A 21,146-nucleotide genomic window follows, 5' to 3' on the forward strand; every position below is an offset into this window, starting at 1 on the left:
CTCCCATAGGGACCCACATTGGGGACCCCATAAGAACCCCCCATAGGGACCCACATTGGGGACCCCCCCCCATAGGGACCCACATTGGGACCCCCCCCAGAATCCCCCATAGGGACCCACATTGGGACCCCCCCCCATAAGGACCCACATTGGGGACACCCCCCCATAGGGAACCACACTGGGGACACCCCCCCATCAGGACCCACATTGGGAACCCCACATTGGGGGCCCCCCCCCCCATAAGGACCCACATTGGGGACCCCCTCCCATAGGGAACCACATTGGGGACCCCCCCCATAGGGAACCACATTGGGAACCCCCCCATAGGGGATCCCCCCCATAGGGACCCACATTGGGGACCCCCCCCCATAGGGAACCACATTGGGGACCCCCCCCCATAGGGACCCACACTGGGGACAACCCCCCATAGGGAACCACATTGGGGACCCCCCCCCATAGGGACCCACACTGGGGACACCCCATAAGAACCGTCCATAGGGACCCACATTGGGGACCCCTCATGGGGACCCCCCCACATAGGGAACCACATTGGGGACACCCCATAAGGCCCCCATAGGGACCCACATTGGGCTCACCCACCCCCATAAGGCACACCACATTGGGGACCCACCCATAGGGACCCACACACACACCCCCCCAGGGACCCACATTGGGAGCCCCCCATAGGCACCCCCATTGGGGACCCCCCCATAGCACCCACATATTGGAGACCCCCCCATAGGGACCCACATTGGGGACCCCCCATAGCACCCACATATTGGAGACCCCCCCCAAGGGACCCCCACATTGGGGACCCCCCCCCCCACCCCAGGTACCTCCCATATTGAGCCCCCCCCCCAATGGACCCAGGTATTGGGGCCCCCCCCATAGGGACCCCCCCATCGGCCGCCCCCCACCTCAGCCCCATAGAAGCCCTTGGGCCGGGCCTTGCCCAGGGGGGGGAGGGGCGCCCCCGGCCCCTCCCCCACGCTGATGCTCTGCTGGGCCGCGGCCAGGATCTCGTCCAGCTTGTCTGGGGGGAGGGGGGGGGACACCCCAATGTCAGCACCCATAGGGACCCATAGAGACCCATAGAGACCCACAGGGACCCATAGATACCAGTGTACCCCATAGAGACCCGCAATGTACCCCAATGAACCCCATAGAGACCCACAGGGACCCAGACCCATGACCCATAGGGACCCCAACCCCATGTACCCTATAGACACCCATAGACACCAATGTACCCCAATGTACCCCATGGACACCCATAGACACCAATGCACCCCAATTTACCCCATGGACACCCATAGACACCAATGCACCCCAATGTACCCCATGGACACCCACAGACACCAATGTACCCCAATGTACCCCATGGACACCCACAGACACCAATGTACCCCAATGTACCCTATAGACACCCATAGACACCAATGTACCCCAATGTACCCCATGGACACCCACAGACACCAATGCACCCCAATGTACCCCATGGACACCCATAGACACCAATGCACCCCAATGTACCCCATGGACACCCATAGACACCAATGTACCCCAATGTACCCCATGGACACCCATAGACACCAATGCACCCCAATGTACCCTATAGACACCCATAGACACCAATGTACCCCAATGTACCCCATGGACACCCATAGACACCAATGCAACCCAATGTACCCCATGGACACCCATAGACACCAATGTACCCCAATGTACCCCATGGACACCCATAGACACCAATGCACCCCAATGTACCCCATGGACACCCATAGACACCAATGCACCCCAATGTACCCCATGGACACCCATAGAAACCAATGCACCCCATGGACACCCATAGACACCAATGCACCCCAATGTACCCCATGGACACCAATGCACCCCAATGTACCCTATAGACACCCATAGACACCAATGCACCCCAATGTACCCCATGGACACCCATAGACACCAATGTACCCCAATGTACCCCATGGACACCCATAGACACCAATGTACCCCATGGACACCCACAGACACCAATGCACCCCATGGACACCCATAGACACCAATGCACCCCAATGTACCCCATGGACACCAATGCACCCCATGGACACCCATAGACACCAATGCACCCCAATGTACCCCATGGACACCCACAGACACCAATGCACCCCAATGCACCCCATGGACACCCACAGACACCAATGCACCCCAATGTACCCCATGGACACCCACAGACACCAATGTACCCCAATGTACCCCATGGACACCCATAGACACCAATGTACCCCAATGCACCCCATGGACACCCATAGACACCAATGCACCCCATGGACACCCATAGACCCCAATGCACCCCAATGCAGCCCCATAGACCCCAATCCACACCAGCACCCAGCAGCACCCCCATGGGGGGGGGCTTAGGGTCTCCCACCCATAGACCCCCCCCACCCATAGACCCCCCCACCCATGGGCCCCCCCATAGCACCCCCTTACTGAGCGCCATCTGATAGACTGTCCTCTTCTTCTCCGTGGCCACCGAGGCGTCGTACTCTGGGGAGAGAGAGAGGGGCACCCATGGGTGGGGGTATGGGTGCTGGGGGGGGGGCGGTGGTCCTATGGGTGACCTGATGGGTGCCAGGGGTGATGGGTGCTAGGGGAGTCCTAATGGGTGCTGGAGCGATGGGTGCTGGGGGGGGGGTGGGTGTCCCATGGGTGCTGGGGGTGATTGATGGGTGCTGGCAGAGAGGGGTGCCCATGGGGTGCAATGGGCACGCAAGACCCACGCGAGCTTGCGAAGGGCGATGCGTGTGCCATGTGTGCAGTGCGTGTGCAACACATGTGCGAGGCGTGTTCGATGCATGTTTGAGGCGTGTTCGATGCATGTTTGAGGTGTGTTCGAGGCGTGTTCAATGCATGTTTGAGGTGTGTTCAATGCATGTTTGAGGTGTGTTCGAGGCATGTTCGATGCATGTTTGAGGTGTGTTCGAGGCGTGTTCGATGCATGTTTGAGGTGTGTTCAAGGTGTGTTCGATGCATGTTTGAGGTGTGTTCGATGCATGTTTGAGGTGTGTTCGAGGCGTGTTCAATGCATGTTTGAGGTGTGTTCGAGGCGTGTTCGATGCATGTTTGAGGTGTGTTCGAGGCGTGTTCGATGCATGTTTGAGGTGTGTTCGAGGCGTGTTCGATGCATGTTTGAGGTGTGTTCGAGGCGTGTTCGATGCATGTTTGAGGTGTGTTCGAGGCGTGTTCAATGCATGTTTGAGGTGTGTTCGAGGCGTGTTCGATGCATGTTTGAGGTGTGTTCGAGGCGTGTTCGATGCATGTTTGAGGTGTGTTCGAGGCGTGTTCAATGCATGTTTGAGGTGTGTTCGAGGCATGTTCAATGCATGTTTGAGGTGTGTTCTAGGCGTGTTCGATGCATGTTTGAGGTGTGTTCGAGGCGTGTTCAATGCATGTTTGAGGTGTGTTCAAGGCGTGTTTGATGCGTGTTCAATGCATGTTTGAGGTGTGTTCGAGGCGTGTTTGATGTGTGTTTAATGCATGTTTGAGGTGTGTGCAAGGCGTGTTCGAGGCATGTTTGAGGTGTGTTCGAGGCATGTTTGATGCGTGTTCAATGCATGTTTGAGGTGTGTTCAAGGCGTGTTCAATGCATGTTTGAGGTGTGTTCGAGGCGTGTTCGAGGCATGTTCAATGCATGTTTGAGGTGTGTTCAAGGCGTGTTCAATGCATGTTTGAGGTGTGTTTGAGGTGTGTTCAATGCATGTTTGAGGTGTGTTCGAGGCGTGTTCAATGCATGTTTGAGGTGTGTTCGAGGCATGTTCAATGCATGTTTGAGGTGTGTTCAAGGCGTGTTCAATGCATGTTTGAGGTGTGTTCTATGCGTGTTCAATGCATGTTCGAGGCGTGTTCAATGCATGTTTGAGGTGTGTTCAATGCATGTTTGAGGTGTGTTCGAGGCGTGTTCAATGCATGTTTGAGGTGTGTTCAATGCATGTTTGAGTTGTGTTCAAGGTGTGTTCGAGGCGTGTTCAATGCATGTTTGAGGTGTGTTCAAGGCGTGTTCAATGCATGTTTGAGGTGTGTTTGAGGCGTGTTCAATGCATGTTTGAGGTGTGTTCAAGGCGTGTTCGATGCATGTTTGAGGTGTGCTCGAGGCGTGTTTGATGCGTGTTCAATGCATGTTTGAGGTGTGTTCGAGGCGTGTTCGATGCATGTTTGAGGTGTGTTTGATGCGGGTTCGATGCGTATTTGAGGTGTGTTCTATGCGTGTTTGATGCGTGTTCAATGCATGCTTGAGGTGTGTCTCATATGTGTTCAATGCATGTTCAAGGCGTGTTTGATGCATGTTCGAAGTGTGTTTGACACGCGTTCAAGGCACATTCAATGCATGTTCAGTGTGTGAGGTGTAGTCGATGCATGTTCAAAGCGTGTTGATGCGTGTTTCATGCATGTTTGATGCGTGTTTGAGGCATGTTTGATGTGCGTTCGATGCATCTTCAATGCGTGTTTGATGCATATTCAAGGCGTGTTTGAGGCATGTTTGATGCGTGTTCAAGGCTTGTTTGGTGCGTGTTTGAGGCATGTTCAATGCATGATGTGTGTTCAAGGCATGTTCGATGTGTGTTCAAGGCATGTTTGATGTGTGTTCAAGGTGTGTTCAATGCGTGTGCAAGGCACATTCAATGCACGTTCAGTGTGCATTTGAGGTGTGTTCGATATATGTTCAATGCGTGTTGATGCATGTTTGATGCGTGTTCAATGCATGTTCGAGGTGTATTTGATGTGTGTTCAATGCATGTTTGATGTGTGTTCAATGCATGTTTGATGCATGTTCAATGCATGTTCCATGTGTGTTCGAGGCATGTTTGATGTGTGTTCAATGCATGTTTGACGCGTGTTCAATGCGTGTTCGATACATGTTCAATGCATGTTCCATGTGTGTTCAATGCGTATTTGATGTGTGTTTAATGCATGTTTGATGTGTGTTCATGTTTGATGCGTGTTCAATGCATGTTTGATGTGTGTTCAATGCATGTTCGATGCATGTTCAAGGCGTGTTGATGCATGTTCAATGCGTGTTCGATGCATGTTCAATGCATGTTTAATGCGTGTTCAAGGCGTGTTCCATGCGTGTTTGATGCACTCACCAGTGCGCTTCTTCCATGGGGAGACTGGGGAGACACGAGAACGGTTACGGGGGGGCACTGGGGGGGGGGGTCAATGGGGATCAATGGGGCTCACATTGGGGTCAATGGGGTTGGGGGGGGTTAAAGTGGGGTCATGGGGGGGGGTCAAAGGGAACCCAAAGGGGGGAGGGGCCCCCCACACTCACCTTTCTCCACTGCAAGGGGAAGGGGGGGGAAGGTTAGAGGTTAAAGGTTAAAGGTCAGAAATCCCCCCCCCCATCACTGAACACCCCCACCCACAAGGGGCTTTAAGGGACCCCAATACCCAGGCACCCCCCCCCCCCCCATAGACACCCCCTGCCCCCCCAGGACTCCCATTGATCACCACAAGCACCCCCCATAGACCCCCCAAACCCCCCCCTACAGCCCCCCCCCCACCCCCAGGACTCCCAATGCCCCCCCCACAAGCACCCCCCATAGACCCCCCCCATACAGCCCCTGCCCCCCCAACCCCCCCCCCAGGACTCCCATTGACCCCCCCAAGCACCCCCCATAGACCCCCCAAACCCTTCCATAGCCCCCTCCCACCCCCTTCAGAGACTCCCTCAGGACCCTCCCCCCACCCCCAATGCCCCCCACCCCCCCATCCCCCCCCCAACCCCCCCATCCCCCCCCCCTCACCCATCTCCTCCAGCTCCGAGGTCATGGATTTGGAGCGCAGGGAAATGGCCGGGGCCGGGAGGCGCCGAGGCTGGGGGGGGGCAGCTGCGGGGGGGGGCGGGGAGAGGGGGGGGGGGAGAGGGGAGTCAGGGACCCCCCCTTAGGGCCCCCCCCCTCCCCAATACATAGACACAGGTGACACCCCCCATGGCCCCATTCATGAGCCCTATGAGCTCCATTCATGAGCCCAATGAGCCCCATTCATGACCCAATGAGCTCCATTCATGAGCCCAATGAGCCCCATTCATGACCCAATGAGCTCCATTCATGACCCAATGAGCCCCATTCATGACCCAATGAGCTCCATTCATGACCCAATGAGCCCCATTCATGACCCAATGAGCCCCATTCATGACCCAATGAGCCCCATTCATGAGCCCAATGAGCTCCATTCATGACCCAATGAGCCCCATTCATGAGCCAATGAGCTCCATTCATGACCCAATGCCCCCATTCATGAGCCTAATGAGCCCCATTCATGACCCAATGAGCCCCATTCATGAGCCCAATGAGCCCCATTCATGAGCCAAATGATGACCCAATGAGCCCCATTCATGACCCCCCCATTCATGACCCAATGCCCCCCATTCATGACCCAATGCCCCCCATTCATGACCCAATGAGCCCCATTCATGAGCCCAATGAGCCCCATTCATGACCCCAATGCTGCCCATTCATGACCCAATGCCCCCCATTCATGACCCAATGAGCCCCATTCATGACCCAATGAGCCCCATTCATGAGCCCAATGACCCCCATTCATGAGCCAAATGAACCCCATTCATGACCCAATGAGCCCCATTCATGACCCAATGAGCTCCATTCATGACCCAATGAGCCCCATTCATGACCCAATGAACCCCATTCATGACCCAATGAGCCCCATTCATGACCCAATGAGCCCCATTCATGACCCAATGCCCCCCATTCATGACCCAATGAGCCCCATTCATGACCCAATGAGCCCCATTCATGACCCAATGAGCCCCATTCATGAGCCCAATGAGCCCCATTCATGAGCCCAATGAACCCCATTCATGACCCAATGACCCCCATTCATGACCCAATGAGCTCCATTCATGAGCCAATGACCCCCATTCATGAGCCCAATGAGCCCCAGTCATGACCCAATGAGCCCCATTCATGACCCCCATTCATGACCCAATGCCCCCATTCATGAACCCAATGAGCCCCATTCATGACCCAATGACCCCCATTCATGACCCAATGAACCCCCCATTCATGACCGAATGAGCCCCATTCATGACCCCAATGCTGCCCATGCATGACCCAATGAGCTCCATTCATGACCCAATGAGCCCCATTCATGAGCCCCATTCATGACCCAATGAGCCCCATTCATGAGCCCCATTCATGACCCCAATGCCCCCATTCATGACCCCAATGCCCCCCATTCATGAGCCCAATGCCGCCCATTCATGACCCAATGAGCCCCATTCATGACCCAATGAGCCCCATTCATGACCCCAATTCCGCCCATTCATGACCCAATGAGCCCCATTCATGACCCAATGAGCCCCATTCATGACCCAATGCCCCCCATTCATGACCCAATGAGCCCCATTCATGACCCCAATTCCGCCCATTCATGACCCAATGAGCTCCATTCATGACCCAATGAGCCCCATTCATGACCCCAATTCTGCCCATTCATGACCCAATGAGCCCCATTCATGACCCAATGAGCCCCATTCATGACCCCAATGCTCCCCAGTCATGACCCCAATGACATCCCTATGACCCCCCTATTCTTACGTACCCCCATGACCTGTCTGACCCCCACTGACCCCCTCATCATCCCATAGACACCCCTGACCCCATTGACACCAGATGAGCCCTATTCATGGCCAATGACCCCCCCATGACACCTCACATGGCCCCCAATTCCCCCCCATCACCCTATTGACCCATTGACACCAAATGACCCCCATTGTCCCCCTGCATTGTCCCATTGACCCCCCCATTGACTCCAGATGACTCCATTCATGAACCCAATGACATTCCCATCACCCCATTGACTCCTGATGACCCCCATTGACCCCCCATCACCCCATTGACCCCCCATCACCCCATTGACCCCCCCATTGACCCCAGATGACTCCATTCATGAACCCAATGACATTCCCATCACCCCATTGACCCCCTGACTCCCAATGACCCCCATTGACCCCCCATCACCCCATTGACTCCCGATAACCCCATTCATGAACCCAATGACATTCCCATCACCCCATTGACCCCCATTGACCCCCATCACCCCATTGACCCCCCATTGAATCCCAATGACTCTCCCATCACCCCATTGACTCCCCATTCACTCCCGATGACTCCCCCATCACCCCATTGACTCCCCATTGACTCCTGATGACCCCCATTGACCACCCATCACCCCATTGACCCCCCCCATTGACCCCAGATGACTCCATTCATGAACCCAATGACATTCCCATCACCCCATTGATCCCCCATTGACTCCCGATGAATCCCCCATCACCCCATTGACCCCCCATTGAATCCCAATGACTCCCCCATCACCCCATTGACCCCCCATTGACTCCTGATGACCCCCATTGACCCCCCATCACCCCATTGACCCCCCCATCACCCCATTGACCCCCCCATTGACTCCAGATGACTCCATTCATGAACCCAATGACATTCCCATCACCCCATTGACCCCCCATTGCCCCCCGTTGCCCCTCACCCCTGCGCCGGGGCCCCTCGGGCTCCGGGTGCCGCGTCACCATGACAACCTTGAGCACGAGGCTGTTCCCGCCCTGCCGGATCATGGACACGACCTGGCGGTGCCCGACCTTGACCACGTTCTGCCCGTTCACCTGCGCGCGACACCCGCGTCACACGCGATGACACGCAATGACACGCGATGACACATGATGACACGCTACAACACGCGATGACACGCAATGACACGCGACGACACGTGATGGCACGCGACAACACGCGATGACACGCAATGACACGCGACGACACGTGATGACACGCGACAACACGCGATGACACGCAATGACACGCGACACGTGATGACACGCGAAAACACGCAATGACACGCGACGACACGTGATGACACGCGACAACACGCGATGACACGCAATGACACGCGATGACACGCGACGACACGTGATGACACGCGACGACACGATGACATGCAATGACACGCGACGACACACGACATGTGACGACACGCGATGACACAAAATGACACGCGATGACGTGATGACACGAGGACATGCAATGACACGCGACGACACACGACGACATGCAATGACACGCAACGAAACACGACACATGATGACACGCAATGACACGATGACATGCAATGACATGACATGCAATGACACGAAACCTGCGTCACACGCAACATGCGACGACACGCAACAACACGCGATGACACATGATGACATGAAATGACATGATGACACGCGACGACACGGTGACATGCAATGACGCAATGACACGCTACAACACACGATACCATGCTATGACACATGATGACACGCTACCACACGCTACAACACATGACGACACGCTACAACACATGACACGCAATGACACGCTATGACACATGATGCGATGGATGCCATGGATGCCATGGGTGCCATGGGTGCAATGGGTGCCATGGGTGCCATGGCTGCTGTGGGTGCCATGGCTGCAATGGCTGCAATGGGTGCCATGGATACAATGGATGCCATGGATGCCATGACTGCAATGGATGCCCTGGGTGCCATGGGTGCAATGGATGCCATGGATACAATAGATGCCATGGGTGCCATGGCTGCTGTGGGTGCCATGGATGCAATGGTTGCCATGGATGCAATGGGTGCTATGGATGCCATGGATGCAATGGGTGCCATGGATGCCATGGGTGCCATTGGTGCAATGGCTGCAATGGATGTCATGGATGCAATGGGTACCATGGGTGCCATGGATACAATGGATGCCATGGGTGCAATGGGTACCACGGGTGCCATGGATACAATGGATGCCATGGGTGCAATGGGTACCATGGGTGCCATGGGTGCCATAGATACAATGGATGCCATGGGTGCCATGGATACAATGGATGCCATGGATACAATGGATGTCATGGATGCAATGGGTACCATGGGTGCCATGGATACAATGGATGCCATGGGTGCAATGGGTACCATGGGTGCCATGGGTGCCATAGATACAATGGATGCCATGGGTGCCATGGATACAATGGATGCCATGGATACAATGGATGCCATGGATGCAATGGGTACCATGGGTGCCATGGATACAATGGATGTCATGGATGCAATGGGTACCATGGGTGCCATGGATACAATGGATGCCATGGGTGCAATGGGTACCATGGGTGCCATGGATACAATGGGTGCCATGGATGCCATGGATACAATGGATGCCATGGGTGCAATGGGTACCATGGGTGCCATGGATACAATGGGTGCCATGGATGCCATGGGTGCAATGGATACAATGGATGCCATGGAAGCCATGGGTGCAATGGATGCCATGGGTGGCATGGATGCCATGGGTGCCATGGGTGCCATGGATGCAATGGATGCCATGGGTGCCATGGGTGCAATGGATGCAATGGCTGCAATGGATGCCATGGATGCAATGGGTGCCATGGGTGCAATGGATGCAATGGATGCCATGGGTGCAATGGGTGCCATGGGTGCCATGGATACAATGGGTGCCATGGATGCCATGGGTGCCATGGATACAATGGATGCCATGGGTGCAATGGGCACCATGGATACAATGGATGTCATGGATGCAATGGGTACCATGGGTGCCATGGATACAATGGATGCCATGGGTGCAATGGGTACCATGGGTGCCATGGATACAATGGATGCCATGGGTGCCATGGATACAATGGATGCCATGGGTGCAATGGGTACCATGGGTGCAATGGATGCCATGGGTGCCATGGATGCCATGGGTGCCATGGGTGCAATGGGTGCCATGGATACAATGGCTGCCCTGGGTGCTGTGGGTGCCATGGATGCCCTGGGTGCCATGGATGCCATGGGTGCCATGGATGCCATGGGTGCAATGGATGCCATGACTGCAATGGATGCCATGGGTGCCATGGATGCCATGGATGCAATGGGTGCAATGGCTGCCCTGGGTGCCATGGGTGCCATGGATGCAATGGATGCCATGGATGCAATGGATGCCATGGATGCAATGGGTGCAATGGGTGCCCTGGGTGCCATGGGTGCCATGGATGCAATGGATGCCATGGATGCAATGGATGCCATGGATGCCCTGGGTGCCATGGATACAATGGATGCCATGGGTGCTGTGGGTACCATGGATGCCCTGGGTGCCATGGATGCAATGGATGCCATGGGTGCAATGGCTGCCCTGGGTGCTGTGGGTACCATGGCTGCCCTGGGTGCCATGGCTGCCCTGGGTGCCATGGATGCAATGGGTGCTGCGGCGCCGCGGGTGCTGACCTCGATGAGGAAGTCCCCCATGCGCAGCCCGGCTCTCCAGGCCACGCCGCCCTCATCCACGGACTCCAGGTACTGCAGCGCCGGGAACGCCGGCGTCGGGGTGAACTCCTCGATGGGCGTCTGCGCTGCGGGGGGGGTCACGGCTGCGGCCGCCCCCCCCCCCCTCCCCGGCACCCCCCTGACACCCCTTCAGCATCCCCATCACCCCCATCCCCATCATCATCCTCATCCTCATCCCCATCACCCCCATCCCCATCATCATCCTCATCCCCATCCCCATCCCCATCACCCCCATCCCCATCATCATCCTCATCCTCATCCCCATCCCCATCACCCCCATCCCCATCATCATCCTCATCCCCAGCCGCATCCCCATCATCTTCATCCCCATCCCCATCATCTTCATCCCCATCCCCATCATCATCCTCATCCCCAGCCCCATCCCCATCATCTTCATCCCCATCCCCATCATCATCCTCATCATCCTCATCCCCATCATCTTCATCCCCATCCCCATCATCATCCTCATCCCCATCCCCATCCCCATCCCCATCATCCCCATCATCATCATCCCCATCAGCATCATCCCCATCACCCCCATCCCCATCATCTCATCCCCATCCCCATCACCCCCATCCCCATCATCCTCATCCCCATCATCCCCAGCCCCATCCCCATCATCATCATTCATCCCCATCCCCATCATCATTCATCCCCATCCCCATCATCATCCCCATCATCTTCATCCCCATCAGCATCATCCCCATCCCCATCATCATCCTCATCCCCAGCCCCATCCCCATCATCTTCATCCCCATCCCCATCATCATCCCCATCATCTTCATCCCCATCCCCACACCCATCCTCATCCTCATCCCCATCCCCATCATCCTCATCCCCATCCCCATCAGCATCCCCATCCACATCATCATCCTCATCCCCAGCCCCACCCCCATCAGCAGCATCCCCATCCCCCTCATCTTCATCCCCATCAGCATCATCCCCATCATCATCCTCATCCTCATGCCCATCCTCATCCCCATCCCCATCATCATCCTCATCCTCATCCCCATCATCCTCATCCCCAACATCTTCATCTCTATCCCCATCCCCATCATCCTCATCCCCATCCCCATCATCTTCATTCCCATCTCCATCCTCATCCCCATCATCCCCATCATCATCCTCATCCTCATCCCCATCATCTTCCCCATCATCTTCCCCATCCCCATCATCATCCTCATCCCCATCATCTTCATCCCCATCCCCATCATCATCCCCATCCAAATCAGCATCTTCATCCTCATCCCCATCCCCATCCCCATCATCATCCTCATCTGCCCTTCACCCCCCTTTGGCATCATCGTCATCCCCGTCATCCTCTTCATCCCCCCTTCATCATCATCATCCCCTTCCTCCCATCCCCCTGATCCTCATTCACTCCAAGCAGCCCTTTTGTACCCCCCTCCTTCATCATCATCATCCCATGCCCTTCATCCCCATCATCCTCATCATCATCATCCCATGCCCTTCATCCCCATCATCCTCATCATCATCATCCCATGCCCTTCATCCCCATCATCGTCATCATCATCATCCCATGCCCTTCATCCCCATCCTCATCCCCATCCTCATCCTCATCATTATCCCATGCCCTTCATCCCCATCCTCATCATCATCCCATGCCCTTCATCCTCATCATCATCATCCCATGCCCTTCATCCCCATCCTCATCCCCATCTTCATCATCATCCCATGCCCTTCATCCCTCATCCCCATCATCATCATAATCCCATGCCCTTCATCCCCATCATCATCATCCCATGCCCTTCATCCCCATCCTCATCCCCATCATCATCATTATCCCATGCCCTTCATCCCCATCCTCATCATCATCCCATGCCCTTCATCCCCATCCTCATCCCCATCCTCATCCTCATCATTATCCCATGCCCTTCATCCCCATCCTCATCCCCATCATCATCATTATCCCATGCCCTTCATCCCCATCCTCATCATCATCATTATCCCATACCCTTCATCCCCATCCTCATCATCATCATCCCATCCCCTTCATCCCTATCATCCTCATCCTCACCCTCACCCCCATCTCCTTCATCTGACCCAGATGCCCCTGGACCCCCATAGAGACCCTCAGGACCCCCATAACCCCCCCAGCAACCCCATAGACCCCCCTAGGACCACCATAGACCCCCAATAGACCCCCCCATAGTGACACCCTATAGACACCCCATAGACCCCCAATAGACCCCATAGACCCCCCTAGGACCCACATAGACCCCCCTAGGACCACCATAGACCCCCAGTAGACCCCATAGACCCCCTTTGACCCACATAGACCCCCCTAGGACCCCCATAGACCCCCTCTGGACCCCCATAGACCCCCCCCAGCACCCCCATGTACCCCCCAATGGACCCGCATAGACGCCCCCCGGACCCCCATAGACCCCCCCAGGACCCCCATAGACCCTCAATGGACCCCATAGACCCCCCTAGGACCCCCATAGACCCCCTCTGGACCCCCCTAGATCCCTCTTAGGACCCCCATAGACCCCCAATGGACCCCATAGACCCCCCTAGGACCCCCATAGACCCCCTCTGGACCCCCAATGGACCCCATAGACCCCCAACGGACCCCATAGACCCCCCTAGACCCCCAATGGACCCCATAGACCCCCAATAGACCCCCATAGACCCCCCTAGGACCACCATAGACCCCCCTAAGACCCCATAGACCCCCCTAAGGACCCCCCTAGACCCCCAATGGACCCCCATAGAGACCCCCATCGCCCCCCCTGCTCACCCTTGGCCCCACGCAGGACAAAGCCGAAGCCTTCGTTGTCCTTCTTCTGGAGCAGAACGGTCTTCTCCTTGATGATGTAATCACTGGGACACGGGATCCACATGGGATACACACGGGATACACACGGGATACACATGGGATACACATGGGATCCACACGGGATACACAGGGGATACACACAGGACACACACGGGATACACACGGGATACACAAGGGATACACATGGGATACACACAGGATACACACAGGATACACATGGGATACACAGGGAATACAAAGGGGATACACAAGGGATACACCATCGATCCACCCACCTGCTCACCCTTGGCCCCACGCAGGACAAAGCCGAAGCCTTCGTTGTCCTTCTTCTGGAGCAGAACGGTCTTCTCCTTGATGATGTAATCACTGGGACACGGGATCCACATGGGATACACACGGGATACACACGGGATACACAGGGGATACACACGGGATACACAGGGGATACACACGGGATACACAGGGGATACACAGGGGATACACATGGGATACACACGGGATACACAGGGGATACACACGGGATACACACGGGATACACACGGGATACACACGGGATACACAGGGGATACACAGGGGATACACAGGGGATACACACGGGATACACACGGGATACACATGGGATACACAGGGGATACACACGGGATACACATGGGATACACACGGGATACACAGGGGATACACACGGGATACACACGGGATACACACGGGATACACAGGGGATACACACGGGATACACAAGGGATACACACGGGATACACACGGGATACACACGGGATACACACGGGACACACATGGGATACAAACGGGATACACACGGGATACACACGGGATACACATGGGATACACATGGGATACACAGGGGATACACAGGGGATACACAGGGGATACACAGGGATACACATGGGATACACACGGGATACACAGGGGATACACACGGGATACACAGGGGATACACACGGGATACACATGGGACACACATGGGATACACAGGGGATACACACGGGATACACACGGGATACACACGGGATACACATGGGATACACAGGGGATACACAGGGGATACACAAGGGATACACATGGGATACACACGGGATACACACGGGATACACACGGGATACACACGGGATACACACGGGATACACACGGGATACACATGGGATACACACGGGATACACATGGGATACACACGGGATACACAGGGGATACACACGGGATACACACGGGATACACATGGGATACACACGGGATACACATGGGATACACACGGGATACACACGGGATACACACGGGATACACACGGGATACACATGGGATACACACGGGATACACACGGGATACACACGGGATACACACGGGATACACGGGATATACATGGGATACACAAGGGATACACATGGGATACACAAGGGATAGACACGGGATACACACGGGATACACATGGGATACACATGGGATACACATGGGATACACACGGGATACACATGGGATACACACGGCATACAAAGGGGATACACACGGGATACACATGGGATACACAGGGGATACACATGGGATACACAGGGGATACACACGGGATACACACGGGATACACACGGGATACACAGGGGATACACACGGGATACACATGGGATACACACGGGATACACACGGGATCCACATGGGATACACACGGGATACACACGGGATACACACGGGATACACAGGGGATACACACAGGATACACACGGGATACACACGGGATACACACGGGATACACATGGGATACACACGGGATACAAAGGGGATACACACGGGATACACATGGGATACACAGGGGATACACATGGGATACACATGGGATACACACGGGATACACATGGGATACACACGGGATACACAGGGGATACACACGGGATACACACGGGATACACATGGGATACACATGGGATACACACGGGATACACAGGGGATACACATGGGATACACACGGGATAAACATGGGATACACACGGGATACACACGGGATACACACGGGATACACACGGGATACACACGGGATACACACGGGATACACAAGGGATACACATGGGATATACACGGGATACACACGGGATACACACGGGATACACACGGGATACACAGGGGATACACACGGGATACACATGGGATACACACGGGATACACACGGGATACACATGGGATACACATGGGATACACATGGGATACACATGGGATACACACGGGATACACAGGGGATACACACGGGATACACATGGGATACACATGGGATACACACAGGATACACAGGTGATACACATGGGACATGAGCACACGCGGCCCCATGGGGTGATGGGGGGGGGGGGGCAGAGGTGCCCCCCGAGTGCCCCCAGCCCCACACACGCGTGTGCCCTGCCCGCTGCCGCCACCTGCACACGCACACGGACACACACGCACACACGTGTACATACGTGTACATACGTGTCTTAGCGGGCAGGAGGCCACACAGGGCCCCCTGCCCCCCCCCCCCCCACAATGGACCCCTATGGGTCCCTATGCAGGCCCCCCTTCCCCCCCCCCCCCATAGGGGTCCCTACACATGATCCCATGTCCCACACGTGTCCCCATACATGTCCCATCTATGGTCCCCTGTGTCCCCATATGTGTCTATGGGGGGGTCTATAGGGAGTCTATGGGGGGGGTCTATAGGGTGTCTATGGGGTGTCTATGGGAACGTCCATAGGGGTCTATGGGTCTCTATGGGGTCTCTATAGGATGCCTATGGAGGTTCTATAGGGTGCCTATGGGGGGGGCTATAGGGTGCCTATGGAGGGGTCTAGGGGTCTATGGGTCTCTATGGGGTCTCTATAGGATGCCTATGGAGGTTCTATAGGGTGCCTATGGAGGGGTCTATAGGGAGTCTATGGGGGGGGCTATAGGGTGCCTATGGGGGTGTCTATGGGGTGTCTATGGGAACATCCATAGGGGTCTATGGGTCTCTATAGGATGCCTATGGAGGTTCCATAGGGTGCCTATGGGGGGGTCTATAGGGTGTCTATGGGGTGTCTATGGGAACTTCCATAGGGGTCTATGGATCTCTATGGGGTCTCTATAGGATGCCTATGGAGGTTCTATAGGGTGCCTATGGGGGGGCTCTATAGGGTGTCTATGGAGGAGTCCATGGGGTGTCTATGGGAATGTCCATGGAGGGGTCTATGGGTCGCTATGGGGTCTCTATAGGATGCCTATGGGGGTGTCTATGGGAACGTCCATAGGGGCCTATGGGTCTCTATGGGGTCTCTATAGGATGCCTATGGAGGTTCTATAGGGTGCCAATTGGGGGTCTATAGGGTGTCTATGGACGTGTCTATGGGTCTCTATGGGGTGTCTATAGGATGCCTATGGAGGTTCTATAGGGTGCCTATGGGGGAGTCTATAGGGTGTCTATGGAGGTGTCTATGGGGTGTCTATGGGAACGTTCATAGGGTTCTATGGGTCTCTATGGGGTCTCTATAGGATGCCTATGGAGGTTCTATAGCGTGCCTATGGGGGGGTCCATAGGGTCTCTATGGGATGTCCATGGAGGGGTCTATGGGTCTCTATGGGGTCTCTATAGGATGGCCATGGAGGGTCTATAGGGTGCCTATGGGGGGTCTATAGGGTGTCTATGGAGGTGTCTATGGGGTGTCTATGGGAATGTTCATAGGGGTCTATGGGTCTCTATGGGGTCTCTATAGGATGGCTATGGAGGGTCTATAGGGTGCCTATGGGGGGGTCTATAGGGTGTCTATGGGGATCTAGGGGATGTCTATGGGATGTCCATGGAGGGGTCTGTGGGTCTCTATGGGGTCTCTATAGGATGCCTATGGAGGGTCTATAGGTTGCCTATGGAATGTCTATGGGGTGTCCATGGGATGCTTATGGGATGTCCATGGGATGTCTATAGGGTATCTATGGGAGGTCTATGCAGGATGCATGGGGTCTCTATGAAGGGTCTATGGGATGTCTATAGGGTGTCTGTGGGATGTCTATGGGGTGTCTATGCAATGTTTATGGGGTGTCTATGGGTCCCTATGGGATGTCTATGGGTCCCTATGGGATATCTATGAGGTCCCTATGGGATGTCTATGAGGTCCCTATGGGTCCCTATAGGATGTCTATGGGTCCCTATGGGATGTCTATGGGTCCCTATGGGATGTCTTTGGGGTCCCTATGGGGTCCCTATGGGGTCCCTATGGGATGTCTATGGGTCCCTATGGGATGTCGATGGGTCCCTATGGGGTCCCTATGGGATATCTATGAGGTCCCTAGGAGTCCCTATGGGGTCCCTATGGGATCCCTATGGGATGTCTATGGGGTCCCTATGGGACCCTATGGGATGTCTATGGGGTCCCTATGGGATGTCTATGGGATGTCTATGGGGTCCCTATGGGATATCTATGAGGTCCCTAGGAGTCCCTATGGGGTCCCTATGGGACCCTATGGGATGTCTATGGGGTCCCTATGGTATGTCTATGGAATGTCTATGGGGTCCCTATGGGATGCCTATGGGGTCCCTAGGAGTCCCTATGGAGTCCCTATGGGATGTCTATGGGATGTCTATGGGGTCCCTATGGGATGTCTATGAGGTCCCTATGGGATGTCTATGGGGTCCCTATGGGATGTCTATGGGATGTCTATGGTTTGTCTAGGGGATGTCTAGGGGATGTCTATGAGGCCCCTATGGGGTCCCTATGGGATGTCTATGGGATGTCTATGGTTCCCTATGTGTCCCTATGTGTCCCTATGGTTCCCTATAGGTCCCTGTGTGTCCCCATGGTTCCCTATGGGTCCCTATGGGGTCCCTATGGGATATCTATGGGGTCCCTATGGGATATCTATGAGGTCCCTATGGGGTCCCTATGGGATGTCTATGGTTTCCCTATGGGATGTCTATGGGGTCCCTATGGGACCCTATGGGATATCTATGAGGTCCCTATGGGGTCCCTATGGGATATCTATGAGGTCCCTATGGGGTCCCTATGGGATGTCTATGGTTTCCCTTTGGGATGTCTATGGAGTCCCTATGGGATGTCAATGGGGTCCCTATGGTTCCCCATGGTTCCCTATGGTTCCCTATGGCTCCCTATGGTTCCCTATGTGTCCCTATGTGTCCCTATAGGTCCCTATGGTTCCCTATGGGTCCCTATGATTCCCTATGGGTCCCTATGATTCCCTATGGGTCCCTATGTGTCCCTATGGCTCCCTATGGTCCCCTATGGTTCCCTATGGCTCCCTATGGGGTCCCTATGGGATATCTATGAGGTCCCTATGGGATGTCTATGGGATATCTATGGGGTCCCTATGGGATATCTATGGGGTCCCTATGGGATGTCTATGGTCCCCTATGTGTCCCTATAGGTCCCTATGTGTCCCTATGGGTCCCCCCTGCCCCCCTCTCTCCCCTCCCCCCCCGTACCTGTAGATGAACCAGACGCTGCGGCGGGGGGGGGCGAGCAGGGGCCAGCTCGAGCAGAGGGGGGGGGGCGGGGGGGGGAGGGGGGCGGCGGCCGCGCGCATCCCCCCCCCAAACGGCGGGAACCGGGCCCCGGGAAACGCGGGAAACGCGGCGGAGGCGCGGGAACGGGGGGGGGAGGGGAGGGGGGGGAGGGGGAGGGGAAATGGATGGAGAGAGGGAAGCGGGGGGGGGAGGGGGAGGGGGAGGAGGGAGGGGGAGGGGTACGGAGGCCGCGAGGCGGCGGAGAGAGCGGAGGGACGGGGAGGGGGCGGGGCGGACCAGTGCGGACCAGTGCGGACCAGTATGGATCGGTACGGACCAGTATGGACCAGTATGGACCAGTATGGATCAGTATGGATCGGTATCGACCAGTATGGACCAGTATGGGTCGGTATGGATCGGTATGGACCAGTATGGACCAGTATGGATCAGTATGGATCGGTATGGACCGGTATGGACCAGTATGGACCAGTATGGACCAGTATGGACCAGTATGGACCGGTATGGACCAGTATGGATCAGTATGGATCAGTATGGATCGGTACGGACCAGTATGGACCAGTATGGATCGGTATGGACCAGTACGGACCAGTATGGACCAGTATGGACCAGTATGGACCGGTATGGATCGGTATGGATCGGTATGGATCGGTATGGACCAGTAAGGACCAGTACGGACCAGTATGGATTGGTATGGACCAGTATGGACCGGTATGGACCAGTATGGATCGGTATGGACCAGTATGGATCGGTATGGATCGGTACGGACCAGTATGGATCGGTATGGACCAGTATGGATCGGTATGGATCGGTACGGACCAGTATGGATCGGTATGGACCGGTAAGGACCGGTATGGATCGGTACGGACCAGTATGGGTCGGTATGGACCAGTATGGATCGGTATGGATCGGTATGGATTGGTATGGACAAGTATGGATCAGTATGGATCAGTATGGACCAGTATGGATCGGTATCGACCAGTATGGACCAGTATGGGTCGGTACAGACCAGTACGGACCAGTATGGATTGGTATGGATCGGTATGGATCGGTATGGACAAGTATGGGTCGGTATGGACCAGTATGGATCGGTATGAATCAGTATGGACCAGTATGGACAAGTATGGATCGGTATGGATCGGTACAGACCAGTATAGACCGGTATGGACCAGTATGGACCAGTATGGATCAGTATGGATCGTTACGGACCAGTACGGACCAGTATGGACAAGTATGGGTCGGTATGGATCGGTATGGACCTGTATGGATCGGTATGGAGCAGTATGGATCGGTACAGACCAGTAAGGATTGGTATGGACCAGCATGGACCAGTATGGATCGGTGTGGATTGGTATGGATCGGTACGGACGCATAAGGACCAGTATGGACCAGTACGGACCAGTATGGATCGGTATGGACCAGTATGGACCAGTATAGGAATGGGAGCATCAGCACAGACCAGTAGGGACCAGTAT

At 55.3% G+C, this 21,146-nt stretch overlaps 1 protein-coding gene across 1 annotated transcript in view; it reads right to left on the minus strand.

Annotated features, from left to right (window-relative positions):
* The window catches only part of LOC134174586 (SH3 and multiple ankyrin repeat domains protein 1-like), a gene marked incomplete at its 5' end in the record, with an annotated part of 46,448 nt that overhangs the window by 9,222 nt on the left and 16,080 nt on the right, over positions 1-21,146 (minus strand). Inside the window, 6 exon segments of the mRNA XM_062639728.1 lie at positions 918-1,033; positions 2,488-2,544; positions 5,802-5,885; positions 8,566-8,698; positions 11,336-11,460; positions 14,482-14,564. Coding sequence (XP_062495712.1) covers positions 918-1,033; positions 2,488-2,544; positions 5,802-5,885; positions 8,566-8,698; positions 11,336-11,460; positions 14,482-14,564 — 598 coding nt within the window.

Source organism: Pezoporus occidentalis, unplaced genomic scaffold (genome assembly GCF_034315485.1).
Source record: "Pezoporus occidentalis ecotype Australia unplaced genomic scaffold, CSIRO_AGI_Poc_V1 ctg616, whole genome shotgun sequence".
NCBI lineage: Eukaryota > Metazoa > Chordata > Aves > Psittaciformes > Psittacidae > Pezoporus > Pezoporus occidentalis.